Source organism: Dermacentor variabilis, chromosome 2 (genome assembly GCF_050947875.1).
Source record: "Dermacentor variabilis isolate Ectoservices chromosome 2, ASM5094787v1, whole genome shotgun sequence".
NCBI lineage: Eukaryota > Metazoa > Arthropoda > Arachnida > Ixodida > Ixodidae > Dermacentor > Dermacentor variabilis.
Window position 1 is genome coordinate 30,143,790 of NC_134569.1, and position 19,096 is coordinate 30,162,885.

The following is a 19,096-nucleotide window of genomic DNA, read 5'->3' on the forward strand; positions in this document are numbered from 1 at the left end:
TCGCCGAAGCGGTGCTACACGGCGGGGCGATCGTGCATTATCCCGATCCCGCCTGCAGGCAGGAACAGAGGAGTGGTCGCCCGTTATAGAGGTGGCGCGCTTTCGATAAAAACACGCCGTCCCAAGGCCACAAGCGTTGTGTCCGCGTGGCTCCCCGATGTAGCTAAGGTAATACGTTAGGCTAAAGCTCTCGGATGTCGTTAGAAGTATTCGAGGACTCGCGGATCCGTCTACTGTTCAACTGAAACATGCGACCGTGTCCACCCCGAATACACGACACTGCGTTGCCTTCGCCTGTACGCTGCCGGAAATAACAGCTAGGGAGGCTGCAAGCCAGTGGGAATTTTTTTCTCTAGCCCGTTAGTAGATAATCCGTAAATTCTAATGGTTATATGATGCTCTAGCAAGTTGCGTGTCGTTCGCGATTATAAACAGCGTGGCAGATACCCCAGTCAGACTGCAGATTTAGTGACACTTGCTGTGACACTTGCTCATGACATCTAGTGACACTTGCTCTGAAGTGCCCTTGCCAGCGTGTATGCGTTAAACGTAATCGCTTCGCTTTGCTACAATAGCAGTGATAAATTAGCGCTCGCAGTGGAGTCGGCACTACTTTTAAGATAAATTTTTCGTGATTTCATCTAATAAGCGTCTTTATGAAATTAGTGAAGCCAAAATGACCTTGAAATGCTCATTTTTAGTGGAATCCGCCAGTTTGACTCTGTGTTTTGGTAGACGCAGAAATGGGTGCGTTAATGAGTTTGATATTCTCATTTTTTTTATTGCAAAACTTATAAATAAGCATTTCTTCTTGTAATAAGAGTAACCGTTTCTAAAGACTCGAAATCCAAAGATACGTACGAAGCTCTGCAATGCTGAACCGTCGTTGTCATCAATGCCGAATCGTCATGCCGCCGAAATGACACTCGGCGAGGCAAAGCGCACTCTGTCGAAGTGTCACTCTGTCTGGCTTGGGCGCCTGTCGCGGCAGCGCGAGTGCGGGCGAATGTCGCCGCGTCCAGTGTCGGGAGTCCGGCTAAGGAAACGCCAGGAAGTTCTGGTATTCCGTGTACAGGCGGCCTTGCGTGCGACCGTTGGTGACGCACGCGCAGTTGACGCCTCTCGCACGAGCGGGCCACTGTAGCGCATGGCCGAAGAACAGCAGCCGCCGCCCGAGTGCGCTTCTGCCGATGTCGCCCCCGGGCGATCAGCGCGAGCTTCCGGCGGGCAGCCCGTGCAAGTTTTTTTACCCGAGTGTTCCGACACGAGGCCGCACGTCGGTCGGTTTTTCGAGAAGTGTGTGTGTATGAGTTGGTTGAGGGGGGGGGAGGGGGGGATCGGCCTTATTTTGCCGGAGATTGCGAGTTAAGGAGAGCGCAGTTTAATTGTCTGGTTCGGGGTGGCCTCCTCTGTATATTCGCGGGTGCGGAAATAACCGGGCATATTTTCTTTCCGTTCTGTTTGGCGCAGCGAGCGAGATCCAGTTCACACTGAAACGGGCACGAATCGGTGGGCGGCGTTCGGAACGTTTTCCGATTCCTCGTTCGCCCGCCCGCCTATAGCTTTCGCCGCTCGAGGCAGTGTCGCCGGTCGAGGTGGTTGCCACTTTCGCATTTTGTTCGGCGATGTAGTCCGCCTAACGGTCGGCGGACGAGGCAGCGGCGGAAATGCCCGTGGTCATTTTCCGTCTGCGAGTCGACGCTGGAATCTCCCGCGGGTGCTCGAACGGCCGTGTCGTTGCTTTGCCGAGCACGAGGAGGTTGCGGGTTCGATTCCGGCCGCGTTCCTGCAGGGGTGGAATTGCAAAGACATCCGTGTATCGGGGGGGGGGGGGGGGGCAGTGGTATTTGCTGGGTGCACGTTGAAGCTGGTGAATATTCATCGGGAGCCTTCGACGTTCCACTGTGCATATTCTGGACAACCCAGCCCCGCAGTTTAATTGAGTCGTCGCTCGAAAGACGGGAGTGCGCGATTCCTGAGCGAACTCACTCGGCGACGGAGCGTTGCGCGCGAAAACGCGGAAGTGACGTTGCAGCTGATCAAACGCTCGTTGTCCGTATACGCGGTGGCCCTCGGACGGACGGCGTTGGTTGCGTTTGCTTTCCGCCCACCTTCCCTCTTTCTTGCGAAGACGTGTAATAGTGAGGCACGATATATCTTTTTCATTCACTGAGTCTCCATGGGTAGGCGCAACTTGCTTTTGAATCTTCCGACTAGCGGCGACGAGGAAAGAAAATCTTAAAACGTAGAGCCGAATGTGAAACGTAACCCCCCGCTAGCCAAGAACGATGTCGTGTAAGTCCCTTCAGTGTGTAGGGCGATGCAAAACTGCAATGGGCAGCTCGCAGGGAGGGAAACAGTACCTTTCTCACACAGGAAAACGTCTTTATTATACTTTTTTTTTCACGGATGCTTCTTTTTATTACATCATGCTGATGTAAACAAACAGCATCAGTGCACCGGCGCATGCTTCTAGTGCCCACCTGTTAGAAAAGCAATGCCACTTGTAAGAGGTGCACCAGAAGCCTTGGCGAGAAGTTCAGCGTGTGGGTGTTTCGCTGCTGTTAGTGCTCTTTTCTGCGTTGGGATAACTGTTTCAGTACGTTTCCCGTTATAACGAATTATCTTTAAGTAGTCGCCATTAGTAATCGGGGCTTTTTAATATTTTGTATTTCTTTATTTATTATGGCGAATGTTCTTAGCGACTTGTAATTTTCGTACTGCATGTCCAGAATTCCTTTCTGCAATGTTTGCTCCCTGTTTGCAGAAAGATATAGCAACTTGGAAGCCTTAAAACACTTAATTCTTGACCGAAGCAGATATGGAAGACGACACCCAACTTGCGTAGATAACTGTTCGTTCAGTTTATTTCTGTGCCGAAATCAAGAATGGACAGCGAGATGTGAAGTTGCACATTTGCAGTAATTCGGTCACGCCTTTTTCAATGAGTCCATTTGTTATTCTTCCGTCGCGACAGCGTTCTCGTTACGATGCTCGTAAGCCGGTCTGCTTTACAGGGTTCGGGTCCTTTTCCTGGTTGCAACCGTGCTTCCTCGTTGATCAACTTTGCCTGCATTTAGACGAAAGCAAACCTACGGCGAGGCTTCTAGTTAGGAGAAAATGTGATTTCCTCCAGGGAAGCTTATTTCTCGCTTGCTCGCTCAAGACGTTACCGAGTTAGCGCGGTACCTTGAGATTTTCTCGTGTTTGTGTGTGCAAGGAGTCAGTGTAAAGGCAGTGTGTTGTCGAATTTGGAGGCATTGTCACTTTTTTTCTTTGCTTGTGGGGAAGTTCGTATCGCGCTTATACAGGGTGTTTCACTTGGGCCAAACTTCAAAAAATGTGGAAATGCTGCTAGCTAGACCTAGCTAGACAGAACCAAAGTAATGTTGTTTACTGTCGCTTGGAAAAAGTAGTCTTAATTAATCAGTTTGTCCATTATAGTTAGATGAGAAGTGTCAGTGAGAAAATTGTAGAGCAACATGAGAAACTCCCTCTGTTGCCCAATACGCGCTGCATAGAGGTGTTTTTCCGAGCGTGAAAGAAACCCGCGAATACAGGCAAAGTGCATCGAGCGTATTCAGGGACTTCTTTCACGCTCGGAAATACTTTTATGTAGCATGCATTGAGCTGCAGAATGCTGTATCGGGAGTTTTTCATGTTGCTCTACAATTTTCTCATTGACAAATTTCGTCTAATTATGATAATTTAGAAGTGGATCTAATTAGGCGTAATGAAAAAAAAATAATAATAATCTGAGCATCTCCAAGCGACGGCAAACGTTACTTTGGTTCTGTCTAGCTACGTAGCATTTGCGTGTTTTTAAAGTTTGGCCCGAATGAAACACCTTGTATGTATATTTCCATATGAGTGATGACCAACGCTGAGTTTGCAGCGGTATTTACAACCCTTAGTGCTTTAAAAAAATCATTTTGTACTAAGCGTACCGAATTTTCTTTAAACTTCTGGTCACAGAGTTGGCGCCAGTCCGAGTCCTTTCAGCAGCTTCGTCGTTTTTAGCGGCATTCTTTATTTTTTTTTTTTTTCATGTGCGTCTTTGTGTTGAATGAAAACTTGTTGCTCTTCAAGCTGTTTAACAGTACTGTAGTGGTCATTTTGAGGAAGCTTTGTGAGGGCCTCGAAAAACTTAAATTTATGCACAAAAATTGTCGCAAACCACGCCGCCGGTTGAAGTGCGATCGATTTATCTTCTGGATGGCAAAATGGTCAGGTAAATGTTAAATGCGAAGTGTGCGATGCACCAATTGGAAACCGAGTGTCGTAGCTTTCCTCGAAGCAGTACTGTCGTGCTTTCTCCGCATCACGGACAAAGCGCGCGCCCTAGGAGGGAGGAGGCACGTGCGCGCATCTGGAACAACGTCATCGTGACCGCGACCAACGGAGGAGCACCGCAGTGCGTGAATCGGGACGCTTACGCTCGGGAAGCGTGAAATTTCTGTCGAAAGGTCGCATAACATGCGAGCGGTCACTTTTCGCTCGCGCTAACGAAATTGGTCCGAGGTCCTCGCTTTAGGCGATATTTCTGAAGGTGCCAAATACTCCGGTTTCAACACTTCGTCAGCGCACGGTGCAAGGAATTGACGTTGCATTTTTTTTTAGGTATTGCTCTTCCTTTCTTTATTTTTGCACGAGAGACTGCAGCGTGACCCGCGCAGTTGGCCAGCAACTGTGGCGCTCTGTTGCCGAACACGTTGTCGCGGGTGTGACTCCTGCCAATGGCGGATGCTTTCCAGTGTGTGTGTGTGCTTTGCGTTAACTTTCGTGTACCAGTATGGACTGCGGCTCACCGTACAGAACCTAGTGTAGTAAAATAATTAATCCGGTGCCTCCTCACGGTACTGTACTACTACGTCGCCCCATAGATCAACCAGGTGCGTGCAGCTTTGGGACGTTGAGCGCCATCTCTTTATTTTTACCTGCACGGGCAAACCCGCACGTAATGCGATTATCGCAAAGCTGCTAGATGCTGTGTGAGCTGTGTTGTTTCTGTTCTCTCTGGAACCCCCTCGATCCTAAGTGCGGGTAGCAAGCAGTAGGTGGGGGCCGGTGCGTATTCGTAACTCTGGCACATGCTAAGCTCATTCATTAGGCTTGTCAAGCTCAGGCCTGCAACCATTCCTTGCTCAGTCCTTTGGCGCGCTTGCAGCTGGGCGTTCTATTAAGATGACGCGTTCCGGGAGGGTGCGTGTTTGGAGGAGCGAATGAGGCGCGGCCTCACTAGGTAGCTGGCCATTATCTTGGAGCGCGCGCTGTTTGATGATCGAACAACGCCGCTGATCTATAGTAGTTTGTGGAGACACTGTCGGCTGGCGCAAGAAATGGTAACTAGAGATATCGGGGAGGGGTCTCTCACCTGCACTGGACATAAAGCAAACATGATGCCGAAAGATACGTGCACCCATGAGAAACAGAAAAAGAAGTGAATTACTTCGCATCTTTTGAGAAATCTGCGATCGGCTACTGTAGTCCAAACTTTATCGCTCGAACACCGCAGTGTATTCTAATTTTCAGCTGCAGTTCTAACAAATGAAAAAAAAAGTAGTATTTTCGTTTGTGTGTGTGTGTGTGTGTGTGTGTGTGTGTGTGTGTGTGTGTGTGTGTGTGTGTGTGTGTGTGTGTGTAAAACTAGCGGTCCGTACGTTTTACTGCACGGGCGTACGCACTAAATCCAGCCGTATTATGAAGGAAGTTTTTTTTTTTTTTCCTAAGCTTACCAGGCCTCTCGATTTACAAATACAAAGCTCGTTCTCATAGCCGAGAGATAAATCATTGCTCTTTTGGTTCGCACACCCTTCCCAAGCTGCGGACTTCGAAACACTCGAACACGCGCGTCGCGGTAGCCCCGTGGCTGTGACGTTGTACTGCTGAGCTTGAGGTCGCTGGTTCGATCGCGGCCGGAGCGGGATTTAGGTGGGCGCGAAATGCAGTGCGCACAAGAGACTCGCGCTACTTTCAGTTCTGTCGAAATGAAATGAGCTTGAAACGAAACCCTCAGCACCGAAGGCTTATGTTACCTTCAGAACTGGTCCCCTGAAGAAAGGTCTCTAGCGCGCTTGCGAGAGGAACAAGTGATGAGTCGGAGTGGCGGTGATGCGCACTGTGGAGGAATGTTGAGGCGAGCACTCAATAGAAAGCTTTAGGCTAAAGTGACGTAAGAGGCCTGCGTACGGCGAGAGCCGCTTGCGTCCCCCAATGGAGAACTCCAATGCTACGAAGGTATCCTGTGTCAAGTTGCGACTGGATCGGTGTGCGTGCGTCCGATTAGTCGCTTCTTTGGGGCGTCGACCTGAAAGGGCGGCGGTGTGTGTACCGCGGGTCGGATATTGTGGGCGTAATATCCTAGCAGAAGCCGCTTCGCATTCGCTTCCGCGTGCAAAGCCGGCGGCGGGAATAGAGCCCAATTCGGAGGGAGGCTGTGGCTGCTCAGTGCACCGTCGCCTTGTTGTCATGGTTACTCGGAGAATGCGCGGGAAGGGTCTTCGGGTTGCCCCGACGCCTCTTCGATGTTTCCGGCGACGGAGGGCGGCCCTTCCGGCACACCGCCTTGATCAGGGCGCATTGCGAGAGGTGACCCCCGTAAGCGGCAGCGCTTGAATGGCGCGTGAAAGGCGCTTCATGTGCCTCGAAACATTTAACCCAGTCGCTACTTCCTGACCGTAGCTGCGCTATAGAACTACCTGAAGCATGCCGAAATCGTCGTGAGCTTTAAAGAAGTTCAGTGTATCCATTCTGTGTTACTGAACGTTCGTCGCCTCTATTTCTGGTTCACTTTAGCTCGAAAAGCGTTCACTAGCGCTTTCTTTAACGTTTCTTTACGTTGCTTTCGAATCCTTCGTGATATCAGTTTATGCGATGAGTCCGGCGTACTTTGTGTTTCAACATATGGGTTCGTAGAATTTCATCAGCACTGTCGATCTCCCATGCTGACATCAGAAGCGGCCGCAGGATCGATTTTCGAGAGCGTTCCAAGTACAGAGCGTGGCTTCTCTCATGGGCGCATGCAGCAGCTACCTCGACGGCGCCCTTTCAGCAGGTCTCGCACTTTTGGCGGAACGAATGAGTGATGCGCTCTGTCGTGTTATCCACTTCAAGCCACCTTCATTCTTTGCAGCGTAGGATAGTGTGCTGCGAGTGACCGCGCTTCTGCGACGCCGTGCTTCTCCGTTGACGCTTGTTTAGCATTCTGGCATTCGGCCAGTAATGTACCGGCTCGAGCGGGATCATTGTGCCAGCGCAAGATGAAAAAGATAACAAAGCACGACAGGTAATGTAGTTCACTGGGTGTCTGGCGTACGCCGGACAGTGTTGCGGACAGTTGGTCACACTCCGTACGTTACGTGGATCCAGCTAAAACCCTATCCCAGTAAAGACAACTGTCGCATACTGGAACCTCGTCCACGTGGTTTTCAAGCGACGGCGACCATTCGCCCGGAGGGTGATCGACCAGCCAGAAAGTGTCGTTTGCCGCGCAGAAGTCCGCGCGGTGCCTCGGCTGGTTACCGCGACTTGGTAACAACGCGGCAGTTCCCTGGTCGACCGCTTTGTTCTCAATTCGCTGCTTGCTCGCGGTCGTGGCGGCAATAAATAAATGATAAAATCAGCCCTCGCTTATCGCACATTCCATCGGGCGAACAGGAGCATACACAGGCGTCCCCAGAGTGCTTTCAAGAGTAGCTGTGTTGGGCGAATAGTATCAATGTCGGCTGAGAAGCGAAGTTCGTGTGATGATCGCCGCGGAAAGGTAAACAATCTGGTCACGTGAAACAACTGCGCCCTCGCAGCTGCTCTCGGTGTGCATAGAACGTTTCAATGAGGGCGAGATCAGTCGCACTCTCGCTGCCTTACTACTGTGCTCGGCTCTTTCTTTTTGCAAGTGGAATGAGCCATTTGTCTCGTCTCGCGCCCAGGACAAAGTATTGGCGTTGCTTTGACGCTGTCGGGGATAAGGCGCCGCTGAGAACCGCGGAAGCTTTTGGGTTTCTACCAAGGCGGAGGGGGGCAAATATTCGAAATTTCGAATCCGAATCCGAACAGTTCTTGCCTTTTGCCTAGTGTTTGGTTTACGAATTTACTAATCAAAGTAATCGAATATTCGTTTCTTTCGAATTTTTGAGGGATAACACTTATTGGAGTATCAAAGGAGAGCGAAGTGATAACTGTTTTGGTTGATGCGCAATATTTTTTTTTATTCATTCCGAATGCTTCACTTTCACGCATCCTGTATACGAAGCTATTGTGTTTTAGGACAATCAATGTATTATTTGGCCATTCGCACCATGTTTCCATACACTTAAAGCAGTGTGCGGTGTTGTATAGCGCTTATCTCCTTGAACAAACTGGCCTCTCGACCTGCATCTGATGTGCGGTTTCTGAATACCGTCATTGCCATAATGCACCAGATAACTGAAAGCAATTGTTTCTCATGCAAGCTCCTCGGAGGTCCCGACGTTAATTTGCGAATGACGTTACATGTATTTCTGGAAAGAAGCAGCGTAAATAAGCCTTTTTTTTTTTTTTTTCGAGATGACTCCGAGCATTCACATTTCACCGTATTTAGAAATAAGATATTTGATTCGATCCTGAAATTTCACTATTCGGACCTTTCCCGCGTTGAAGAAGCGCCTCAAGCGGCTGCCGCCACAAACAAATCTGGGGGTCTAAATTAAAAGTAAGAGGCCATTAGAGCTTTGGTGTCAGAAAAGTAGGGAGATCACAAACTACGGAAGTGTACAAAAACAAAGTTCCCCATAATGTTTCAGTAAGTTTGATGCTGGGAATTTGTGAGCGCGCGTGCGTGCGCTTGTTATGTTATTTATTTTAAGAGCTCGCTGGCGCAACCCACCAACCCCGTTTCAGAGGGGATGCTCATAGCAGCCATCCACCTAGCAGGCGCGGTTGGACGGGTCTGACCGCGTGTTCTTTTAATCGCGGTGAGCGGCTTCGTGCATTGTCACGTTTCGTTTGTGTGCGTATGTACTGTCGTTACTTGCTTCTTCGAAGCATGCGCCAATTGAGCGCTGTTTAGGAGACTCGCGATCCGTCTGTGTTGACGTGGCCCGCTTCGTCGCAGCGAACAATACTCGGGGCCACACCCGTGTATTGTGCGCTATGTGCATCATTGGTAGGGTGACCAGCCCATGTTCACAGCATTCATATACCCTGCTGCACCCATTCGCCAGCGGACGACTCATTGGAGTCGTCCAGTGAGTCAATGAATTTTGAAGCTCTGCTCAGCAGCAAGCGGGCTAGTGGAGCGTGCTGTGCAGCGCGTTGGCGTCAGAAAGGATTGGATTGGATGCAGAAAGCAAGCTCGCTGGCTACCGCATTGTGTACCCCAAGACGGCGCTTTATTTTACACTTGATAAAATGGACCGGTAACGCATTACAAGCGCACGTCTAAATACTTCATTTACAAATAATATATATATATATATATATATATTAGTCATATCATAAGAAGCCAACACTGACACCAAGGACAACATAGGGGAAATTACTTGTGCTTAATAAATGAAGTAATGAAACGATAAAATAAATTAGTGCAAATTAAAGTGGATGAAAAAACAACTTGCCACAGGTGGGAACCGAACCCACAACCTTCGCATTTCGCGTGCGATGCTCTACCAATTGAGCGCTACCGCGGCGCTGTTTTCCCATCCACTTTCTTGGGTATTTATGTGTCCTAGTAGAACCCTGGGAGTGTTCTACTAGGATATACATATATATGGTGTTGAATTGCGATAACTAGGCGGCCCCGTCTGTACATTCCATGTATGCCTCTGCATACATGACAGAAGCGATGGACGGAGGAATGAGGCTCAACCATTTGAATCGGGCGGCGGCGGCGCGCGCCACCTAGCCTTGCATGGTACTATATGCATGCATACCTATGTATTTTGCGTTCATGTTATCCACCAATCGAGTAGCCTCCGTTTAGTTATTTCTACCTCTTCAAAGTCTTTTACTTTCACTGTCTTTAAAACCTGAAGCTTTGAATAGTTCCCCGTTACATTCAACTGCAGGATGAAGTTGTTTACAAGCAGGTATCAGGTGTTCAGCCGTTTCCTCCTCCTCTCCACACGCCCCGCACATCGTATCTCCTGGTATCTGGCTCGGTACGTTTTAGTCTGCAGTACACCTGTCCTGGCCTCAAACAATGAGCTTCCCTTACAGTTGTAAATATTTTCTTTGGCTATTTCTTGCTTAAACGTCCGGTATGGCTCTAATGCCGATTTGGTTAGCATCTCTAATTTCCATATACCCCTCTCTGTCTCTCTAACTTTTTTCTTGACGGATGATTCTTTACCTGTCCCCCCACTGCCGCCCAAGTATTTGCTTCTCAATCAGTTCGCTTCCTCCACCTTGTGTCAACATTCCTCGTGTATAAGTAACTGAAAACCTTCCTAGCCCACCGCATTTCCCCCATTTTTTTCCTCAATCGCTCCTCAAATGCTACCTTGCTACTATCCTCTCTGCCCTCTAAATAAGACCATCCCAGATCCCCCTGCACCCCAAGATTTGGTGTCTTGCCATGTGCTCCCAGAGCGAGCCTACCCACACCACGTTGCCTACTTTCCAACTGTGTCCGGGTCTCTGCTCTCATACATAGAACTGCATTGGCAAAAGTCAGGCCCGGAACCATTGCCCCCTTTCCATATCCCTCGTACTACCTCGTACATATTGTAGTTACACAGTGCCCTACTCTTCATAATCGCTGCACATTTAGTCGTTACATATTTTTCGTACTCTGTCAGATACTCAATGCCATTATTTATCCACACCCCAAGATACTTGTTCTTATCGACTATCTCCAGCGTGGCCTCCTGTATCTTATGCTCGCCGCAAATGTTGTCATTAAAAATCATGACTGCTGATTTTTCTTTGCTAAACTTCAAGCCTACTCAATCAATCAATCAATCAATCAATCTTTATTTAGCATTAATTAATTTACAAAAAAATGAACACTAGGACAAGAACTAAACGCTGCTTTTTTGCAGCTTGACAAGGTTCTTGCCCATATCCATGACAACCACATATGTACCACATATGTCCGTCAATCCCTGCAGATCTGTATTATCAGCCATTAATACAATATCATCCGCATGCATCAGTCCTGGTAATGACTGTTCAATCAATTTTCCTTGTTTGAAAAATGATAGGTTGAAGCCGAGTCCGCTTTGCTGTACTTTGGTCTCTGCTGTATTTTGGCGAGTAGGAGAGGAAAGGCGACGCTAGAAACCCGTTTTCACCCCACTGCGTCGAATTTGCACAATGCCCCCTGGAGCTCCCTGGCCGTCGCCACAATAGCCTCTCGACAGCTGTAATTATCCGTGACTCCCCTCAGAAACATGGCAGAAAAAGCAGTGCTTCTTTTTCTCCTAAGGTGGGAGTCCAGAGGGGACGTGAATAGAACAGGAGGGAGGGGTAGAGGCAGTTCCGCTGCGAGGGAGGGCAGGTGAAGTGAGCAGTCAAGCACACCCTGCTACTATACGACGGCGGCACACCTACTCTTCCTTTCCCCCTCCCTTTTTTCCTACTCTCAAGTTTGCTGGCATTCTCCTGGCATAACCATGTACCAACTAGCCCAACAGGCCACTCTCATGAACCCCTCCATCCCCTCATCTTTCATGACACCGTGCTCCCATATGGGCTGCAGAATAAGCCTACTTTCCCTCACCCAAACCATGATGAAGAAACTGGATAAGCTTAAGTTCAAGGTACGGTACATGCAGTACGTTGCTACTATTTCTGAAAAATAAACGCCACACAAATCTGTCAAGCGGGCAACTTACGCTGGGCGTGCAGAAGCAGAGCCGCATTAATTAAAGCGCACCTCAGGGCCCAGGAGACACTACGGAAGCGGTCGACCGTCAAATCAACACTTGTGCCCGCCGCGTTAGCTTTGCGGCTATGGCATCGCTAGAGGCCGTGAATTTGATCCCAACCGCGGCAGCCGCATTTCAACGGTGGCAAAATAGAACATGCACGTGCACTTTTCGGGCGACGTTAAAGAACATCACGGTGTCAAAATGAATCCGGAGTCGGCCACTACGGCGTGCCTCATAACCCGAGTGTGGTTTTGGCACGTACAGCCCCATAATCCAATTCAAGTTTAATACTTCTGCCACAATGCGATGTGCCACGTGAAGCAATTACTATGCTCAACCCTCTCAAAGTTTGAAATATGGCGCACAACAACGTCTCAAGCAAACACCTCTCCCTGTGTGTGTACTGCGCAGACAAACAGCAGTTTTGCCAGCAAGGCGACGTGTAACATCAACTCACCACTCTCGTGTTAGACTAAACGTTGAAGGAATTAAGCTTTAGCCGTCAACATCACCGCTAATTATCATCAAAGCATCCATCACGGAATGCTTCGCTTACATCGATTCCTACAGTGCGTGGGATCTGCATAATCTTTTTGAGTTCCGCCTAGTCATAAAACTGAATTTAGTACGCTGGTTAAAATGCATCGCAACTTTTTACGGGCCGGCAATTGTACTTAAGTAACAGTGGAAACTTGTCGCGACTTTTCGGCGTCTATGTGATGGCTTCACACCGCGGTGCGACAGGTTCTGTACGTCGCTTGAGTATATCGTGTACGTGGTTGTCTCTTTAGGTTACCCGTGCGGATTGCTCACGCGAGTGAAAAATGTCGCTTCTCAAAACAGCTTTCGCAACGGCGTACCATCTCGCCCGTGTTCAACCAATGTTTCTTGCTCGGTTTCTGCTCATTGGCCGTATGCGAAGTGTGCGGTGTAGATCCATGATTTGAAGCCGTGTCCGTATCAAAAATTTTCATGTTCGCGCGGTTTCCTGCAGCGGGCTGCGCGCGTAAAACGACGGTAGCGTAAACCTCGCCGCATTGTTTGCTGATTCTGGGTGTGCTAGCGCGTTTAGGGGCAGTGCTTAGGGCGCGAGGGCGACATCGAGGCACCCTGGTAGCGTTCTGAGAAACGCACTGTGCTACGCGAAAGGGAAGCGGCGCGAAAAGCACAGGACGTCGACACCACCCTCGAGAGGCGAGGACTTGCCGGGGCGTTTGCATTGTTCGTAGCGCGCATTCCTGTACAGCTCGTCTTTTCCCCCTCGGACTCGCGAGATGGGGAGAGATCCCTTTTGTGTGAGTGAGCTACAAGGATTGGGTCGTTGGGCTCGGCATTGCTGATGACGTTGGTGCTGTGATCAAAAAAGAGTGGTACGCGCGCGACACACGTGGTCGAGCGGAAACAAGTGGATTCCCGAGTGCGTCGCAGTTTTCCCGCCGACACTTCGCATTTTCGTGGTTCGCCGAGTGTGCTGTGCACAGGGCCGGGCCTGCCAACGTTGGTCGGTCGAGGAAGGACCAGCTGCCCTCTGTAGAACTTGTCGCCGGAAGGACATTAGTTCTAGCTGTCGTCGGTAGTGCACGTGTGAAGTTGTCGTAGTGTCGTGTTGAACAGTTGGAGGCTGTTCTTTGCGTCCGCAATATTTGTGGCGGCCCTTGGGATCATCCTGTGCCTGACTGTACCGGTTCTCTCTCTTTTTCTTCTCTCCTTTCTCCCCGACCTTGTGCCTGCTGTGTTCGTGCCCCGTCGCTTCGGATGTATGCCCCGTCGCCTCGGATGTATGCCCCGCAGACGAAACCAGCAACCACCACGCAAAGCCTGAACCCGAACGCCGACATATTCTACAGCAAGAATGCGCTGGCCAAGTCCGAAGATGACGATGGTGAGTTTGTGTCCGTTTATTATTTTTCTACGTTGTTGCCCAGGCAATACACTCCATTGAAGTATGTGGCACGTTGTTTGCCGCTAGCAATTTCATGCTCGTGGCTAGGGAAGTCTTAAGCCTTGTTGGGGCAAGGAGGGGGGGCGCGCAATGAATAGGCAATGCGGGATTGCATTTTTAATCTCTCTTGATATGTGTGTAGCCTGAATGTCACGACTCAAACGTTCAGTTCACAGGTACATGATATACGTCGTCCGAGCAGGTATACGTCGCTATTTCGCCTGCTGTTTTGTGACCTAAGACAGCAACTTCTTTCATTTTTTATAACTGCTCGTCTCCGCACAGGGCTAGCCCCACAGGCTGTCACGCGCGCATTTTCGCGAGTTAGACGGCAGTCAAAGTGCTAATTGTATCGCTTTTAATCTGCGAAGACTAGTTTGTAGGTGCATGTTCACAGCGCCGAGCGCGAATTTTTTCTCCCCCGCCACTTGCATTCGCAAAGCTGTCTCTCCGAGCCGCAGTGTCTTGTCCAAGCGGTGGTCTGCTGCCGTTTGCTCTTACGCCCTGCACCGCGCTAGCCTCCCTGGCGATGGCGGCACCTGACCACGTCGTGCCGCGGCCACGCACGGTGGCCGTGGTTGCTCCGCCGCTGCCGAGCGCATTTCCATGGGCGCCGAAACAGGACGAGATCTCTTTCCCGGCCGGTTGTTCGCTCGGTTGGCCAGTGCTTCCCCTCCTTCCATTGAAGGCCGCCACAGACGCGCAGGCGGTGGAGAGAGTGGGACTCGCTTTCTGCTATCCTTCCCTGTGTTTGTTCCTCTCTCCCGCGGCTCGTCCATGCAAGTTTTGTGTTCTTATATGCTCCTGCTTCGGGGCCTACGTCTGAGTACAGTCCGCTCGTAACGCGGGCCGTATCACTTTTGGAGATCAACTCGGCTGCTCGATGACTTTCTCTGCGTGATTGCGCTGCCCGCCTCGCGAAACCCCCTCGCCGCAGTCGGGTCAGCACGCATTGCAAGAAACCGCAATGGCGTGGTGCTTGCGGAGGCGCAGTTCGGCTTGCGCCGGTTTTTTTTTTTTTTTTTTTTTTTTGTGTCTGTATTAGGGAGCTTCTCGACCAAAGCGCCTTGTTCGCTAAACATGACGTAAAATTGCTTTTCAGTCTGCGCAGGTTCATTTCTGGCAATCGGAACGCTCGCGGGAATGTGCTGTTCGCACATTCAGGTTAATGCGTTTGTCATAGGGCGAAATCATTGTGAATGTGAGTAGTAGTTGGTTCGATCTGGACAGTCGCCAGAATGTCTTGGGGGGGGGGGGGGGGGGTCATTCGGGTGGCGTGTCCTTATACCCCTGTTACACGGCAAATCTAATGTCATTTACAACGAATGACATTCGCTGATAATGCCATTTGTTTGGTGTCACACGGTAAAACTTGAAGACATTTTCGAAAATGACATTTACAAACGAATGAGTTCGCCAAACTCATTCGCATTCGTTTGGAAGTGAATGTGTATCCTCGATACCACGAGTTTACCAGTGTTTCGCAAACAGTACATGCTTCTTTTTTGTTTTAACAAAAAAAAACACTATTATTTTATCCATTTTATTACCTAATTATTGCTTTAACGACATTGAAGTCCATCACGAGCGTAAATAGGGAAAACTACTCTGTCCAGTGACCGGACAGCCGTCTTTAGCTTTCACTGCTGCAGTCGTGTTGGTTCGCACCGGAGCATCGGCCGCGGCCGCTTCAATTAACTTGGCGTAAAAGCGTGCGCGTGTTTTCCTGTGGCACGCGCCAAGAATGAGATTAGAAGCCCGCATGCACATCAGAACGGCGATGAGATGCAACTGCCCTTCTCGTACCACTTTAGCAGATGTAGCGGACGCGCCTATCGTTCTCCTCGCCATGTTGCTTGCCTTTGCTTTGGCTTGGCTTGGCTCGGCTTCGCTGGCAATGCGACAAGTTAGCGATCGAACGCTACTGTTTGAAAGCAACGATCACATATTCTAGTGAAATTTAGCATATTGGAAAATAATTATTGGACAAAAGTGGGTTTGATGCGTGTCATTTTTTTTACTGTCGTCATTGTCATCATTCTCAAATGACATTAGTTTTCGCCGTGTGACAGCGCGCTGTGATAATGACATTAATCGCAACAAATGTCATTTGTTGGAAATGACATTAGATTTGCCGTGTGACAGGGGTATTACTTTGTGCCCTGTCTACGAGGTTTTGCAATGCGGCAACTACAGAAAAATATACTCTGTGGCCTAGGCACGCCACCTTGGAATTCCTGGATGCGTTTTGCGCTAGAGTTCAACGACCTACGCAGTGCACCGATCTCAAGCTGTAAGACGTGCCTGATATTCAAAACATTTTTGTGGCAAGTGTACACCCCATCGAAATAATAACGAAAAGGAAAAAAAGAAGCGGATGCCGTTGCCGCCAACGGCCGGTTTCTTTTTATTTTCTCCATAGGGCGTACATCTTCATACTCTTGATTTTCGCAACACGTAGGTATCTTAGAACACACTTGTATTGCTGCGCGCACATCTGGTAATTAAGCTTTACAAATAGCGGATTGCAGTCACTAGTGCAACATACTTGCTCCTCTCTCACAGCTGTCTTAATGCCACCGGCTCCCGTGGTGTCCTCGAGTTCCACAAAGCTGGTTTTTCAGCAACATGGGGGCGCGCGGCCGGCAGCGACCTAACCTGATCTAGCAAAGCTGGGTGGCACAAGATATTCGTGTATGTGCTCCCGCAAGGCAGCAAAGTTGAGAAAACGTCCGCCATCTTGAGATCCTAAATTATGTGATAAAAACCACTCCTCTTGCTTGCAGGAATCTGGCTCGGTAGAATCGGATTTTATTCTTTTTCGCTAATCTGGCGATGAAGCTCTCTTAGCATCTGTGAGTTGCACAAATAAAATTCGCCTTCTTGAACTTCTTGAAAACAGTCATTTATGAGCTTGAACTGCATCACGTGTGCTACGTAAATCACTGCAGCAATTGCCATTACCTGGCAATAGTGCGCGACTATGCTCTGTATCGCCATGTTTGTTGTCCTTTTCTTGCGACCGCCCGTTCTGTAAAGTTAGTATTTGTCCTCGCCTTTCTTAGCGCTGTTTCATAACACCAGTTGCTTGTTCGTACCATCGTTTATATTGAAGAGAACACGCGAATACCTTAACTGTCGATAATTTTAGCCAAATCACGCCTTTATTAGCCGTCCCTGCGCTTAATTCCACTGGAAACGAGGCAGTGTACAAGAGAGCAACATTTCAATGCGTGTCTCCGATATCTACGCTTCGAACGGGTGGCTCTAGTTTTCATGGCGCGGCACCGACGACGATGGTGTGTCTGAAGTACGACCGAACTTTAATTTCAAGACCATTGTGGCGTAAGCGAATATGCCGAACCGTAATTGAAATTAATTGCTCTCAGCAACTCTGAAACTAACAGCATTGACAATGCGGCTGTTGAGTTGGCCGCTCTTTGCAGAACTTTGAAGTTCCACGTGACAGCGAATGGCGGCGTGAGCGGCGCCTCAAAGGCAGACGCGAAATTCTGGCGCTCTGCTGAAGCTCGTACGGTAGTAACCATTGTTACGGCTCAACACCACCAAGGGTGTCGTTAATTGAACGTTTGCAACGTGTCAAACCACCGAACCCCCTTACCCGACGTCAGCGCGGCGTGGACAACGACCAAAAGAGCGCCCCCACCATTACTTCGAAACCGGAGAAAAAGATGAGCGGGAGGGAACCACGACAACGAATTAATGGACAGGCGCAGTTAATTAGACGGGTCAAATCACCACCCATCCCTCGGCACTTATCCAGCAGTCGAGACAGCGTGCAAATCGGTTGCTGCGGGCTTCCACGGAAGGCCCTCAGCCCGACTTTCACCTTCTAGACTGTGCAAAGAACGAGGTGGACCACATGTCGCCGGATGATTTCTTTCTGCCACAAAATTCCATATCAGTTTCTTCGAGGCGGAGTTACTGCGGGTTACGGATAGCCTGGGCCTGGTATCGCAACGGAGTCTGCAATGGTGATTTGCAGCTGCATAGTTTTCATATTCCCTAGTCGACTCGCCCAGGGAAGACGACGGGATTAAGAGCAGATACTTTTCGAGTGTATAGAGAGGGTCCTGATGTGAACTGAGACGTGAACTTTCGCCTGCATGAAGTGGGCTTCCGCACTGCAGCCGTGTAACTAAGCTTAAATAAACCCTTTTCCTTCGTTTTGTACACGCCTGGCGTAGTAGTCGATGGGCTTCGTGGATTCCATGCCCTGAACGCCACCCCAGCCGCAACACCATATACAGGCTGGTCATTTTTAAGCTTTGTAAAATTTTTTTTTAATTGCCTGTTGAAGATATATTTCTAGGTATGCAGTTATAATTGTTCAGGGAGGCAGACATGCGTGAGAAAAGAAATACACAGTCAAATGATTAAGACTGACTATTAACTTAATTACTTTACAGCACATAAAGCTGTTCACGAATTGTAGCCGGTGAGTTTGTCAGGCGTGTCCACTTATGTTGAGTTCCAATGGCGGAGTCGGAGCAAGTTTTTCTGCTCGTTTCGGAGCAAGTTTGTTCCAATAACAGAGTGAGGGCGGGAGTAAAGTCTTCCAATGGGAGAGTCGGAGGGGATTCAGAGCGGGAGTCACTCGTGGAGCAGAAAAAGATGCTCCGCATAAATCGGCGGAGTGGACCGGAACTCTGCGTGACGTATTTCCTTTACCACGTTTGTCTGCTGGGAGGCGCCACTGGTCACGACTCACGAGGAAGCAAAAGCTGCTGCACGCTTGGCGAGATATCCCTTCCGCACTTTAAAAAAAAAACAGGTGAACGGCGTTGAAGAGACAAGTGACCGGAGCGGCGGTGCTGGGAGCAAACAGCGGAAGGAAATAACACGCAAGGTATCCTGGGTAACTCGGTGATAGAGCTTCCGCTTTGCTCCCGCGTGGCCTCGCTATAGTGAACTAGAACCATAGCCTTGCTGCGCCAGTGGCAGTGTTCCACTGGCGGGTTTTGAGGCGTTGCATGGCGTTGCTCTACGCCAGAGTCGAGTGCTCGCTCGGAGAGTCCGTCGGCTGCTCCGACTCCGCCATTGGAATTCAACATTAGATTGAATTTCCAGAATGACAACAGTTTGCAGATGTACGCCATCAAACTCTGTAAAAATGCACTGTTGGTCCACTTACCTGCTTTAACAAAATTCTTTTATGCACTGAAGCACAAAGCTAACGTGAACGCCCACGTATTTCGTCCCACATTTCGCGAAATATCTCGGCACTTGTGTCATCCTGGAATTCTACTTCAAGTGGATGCGACTTTAAACTCTCAGGCTACAA

At 49.4% G+C, this 19,096-nt stretch overlaps 1 protein-coding gene across 8 annotated transcripts in view; it reads left to right on the plus strand.

Moving 5' to 3' along the window:
* Positions 1–19,096, plus strand: part of Larp4B (La-related protein 4B) — a 123,105-nt gene that overhangs the window by 36,173 nt on the left and 67,836 nt on the right. For all 8 annotated transcript variants that reach the window (XR_012825907.1, XM_075680070.1, XM_075680072.1 and 5 more), the window contains one exon: positions 13,641–13,731. Coding sequence is in view for 7 of the 8 variants with exons in the window: in XM_075680070.1 (XP_075536185.1) it covers positions 13,641–13,731 (91 nt within the window). In the remaining variant the exon portion in view is untranslated. The remainder of the gene's footprint in view (positions 1–13,640; positions 13,732–19,096) is intronic.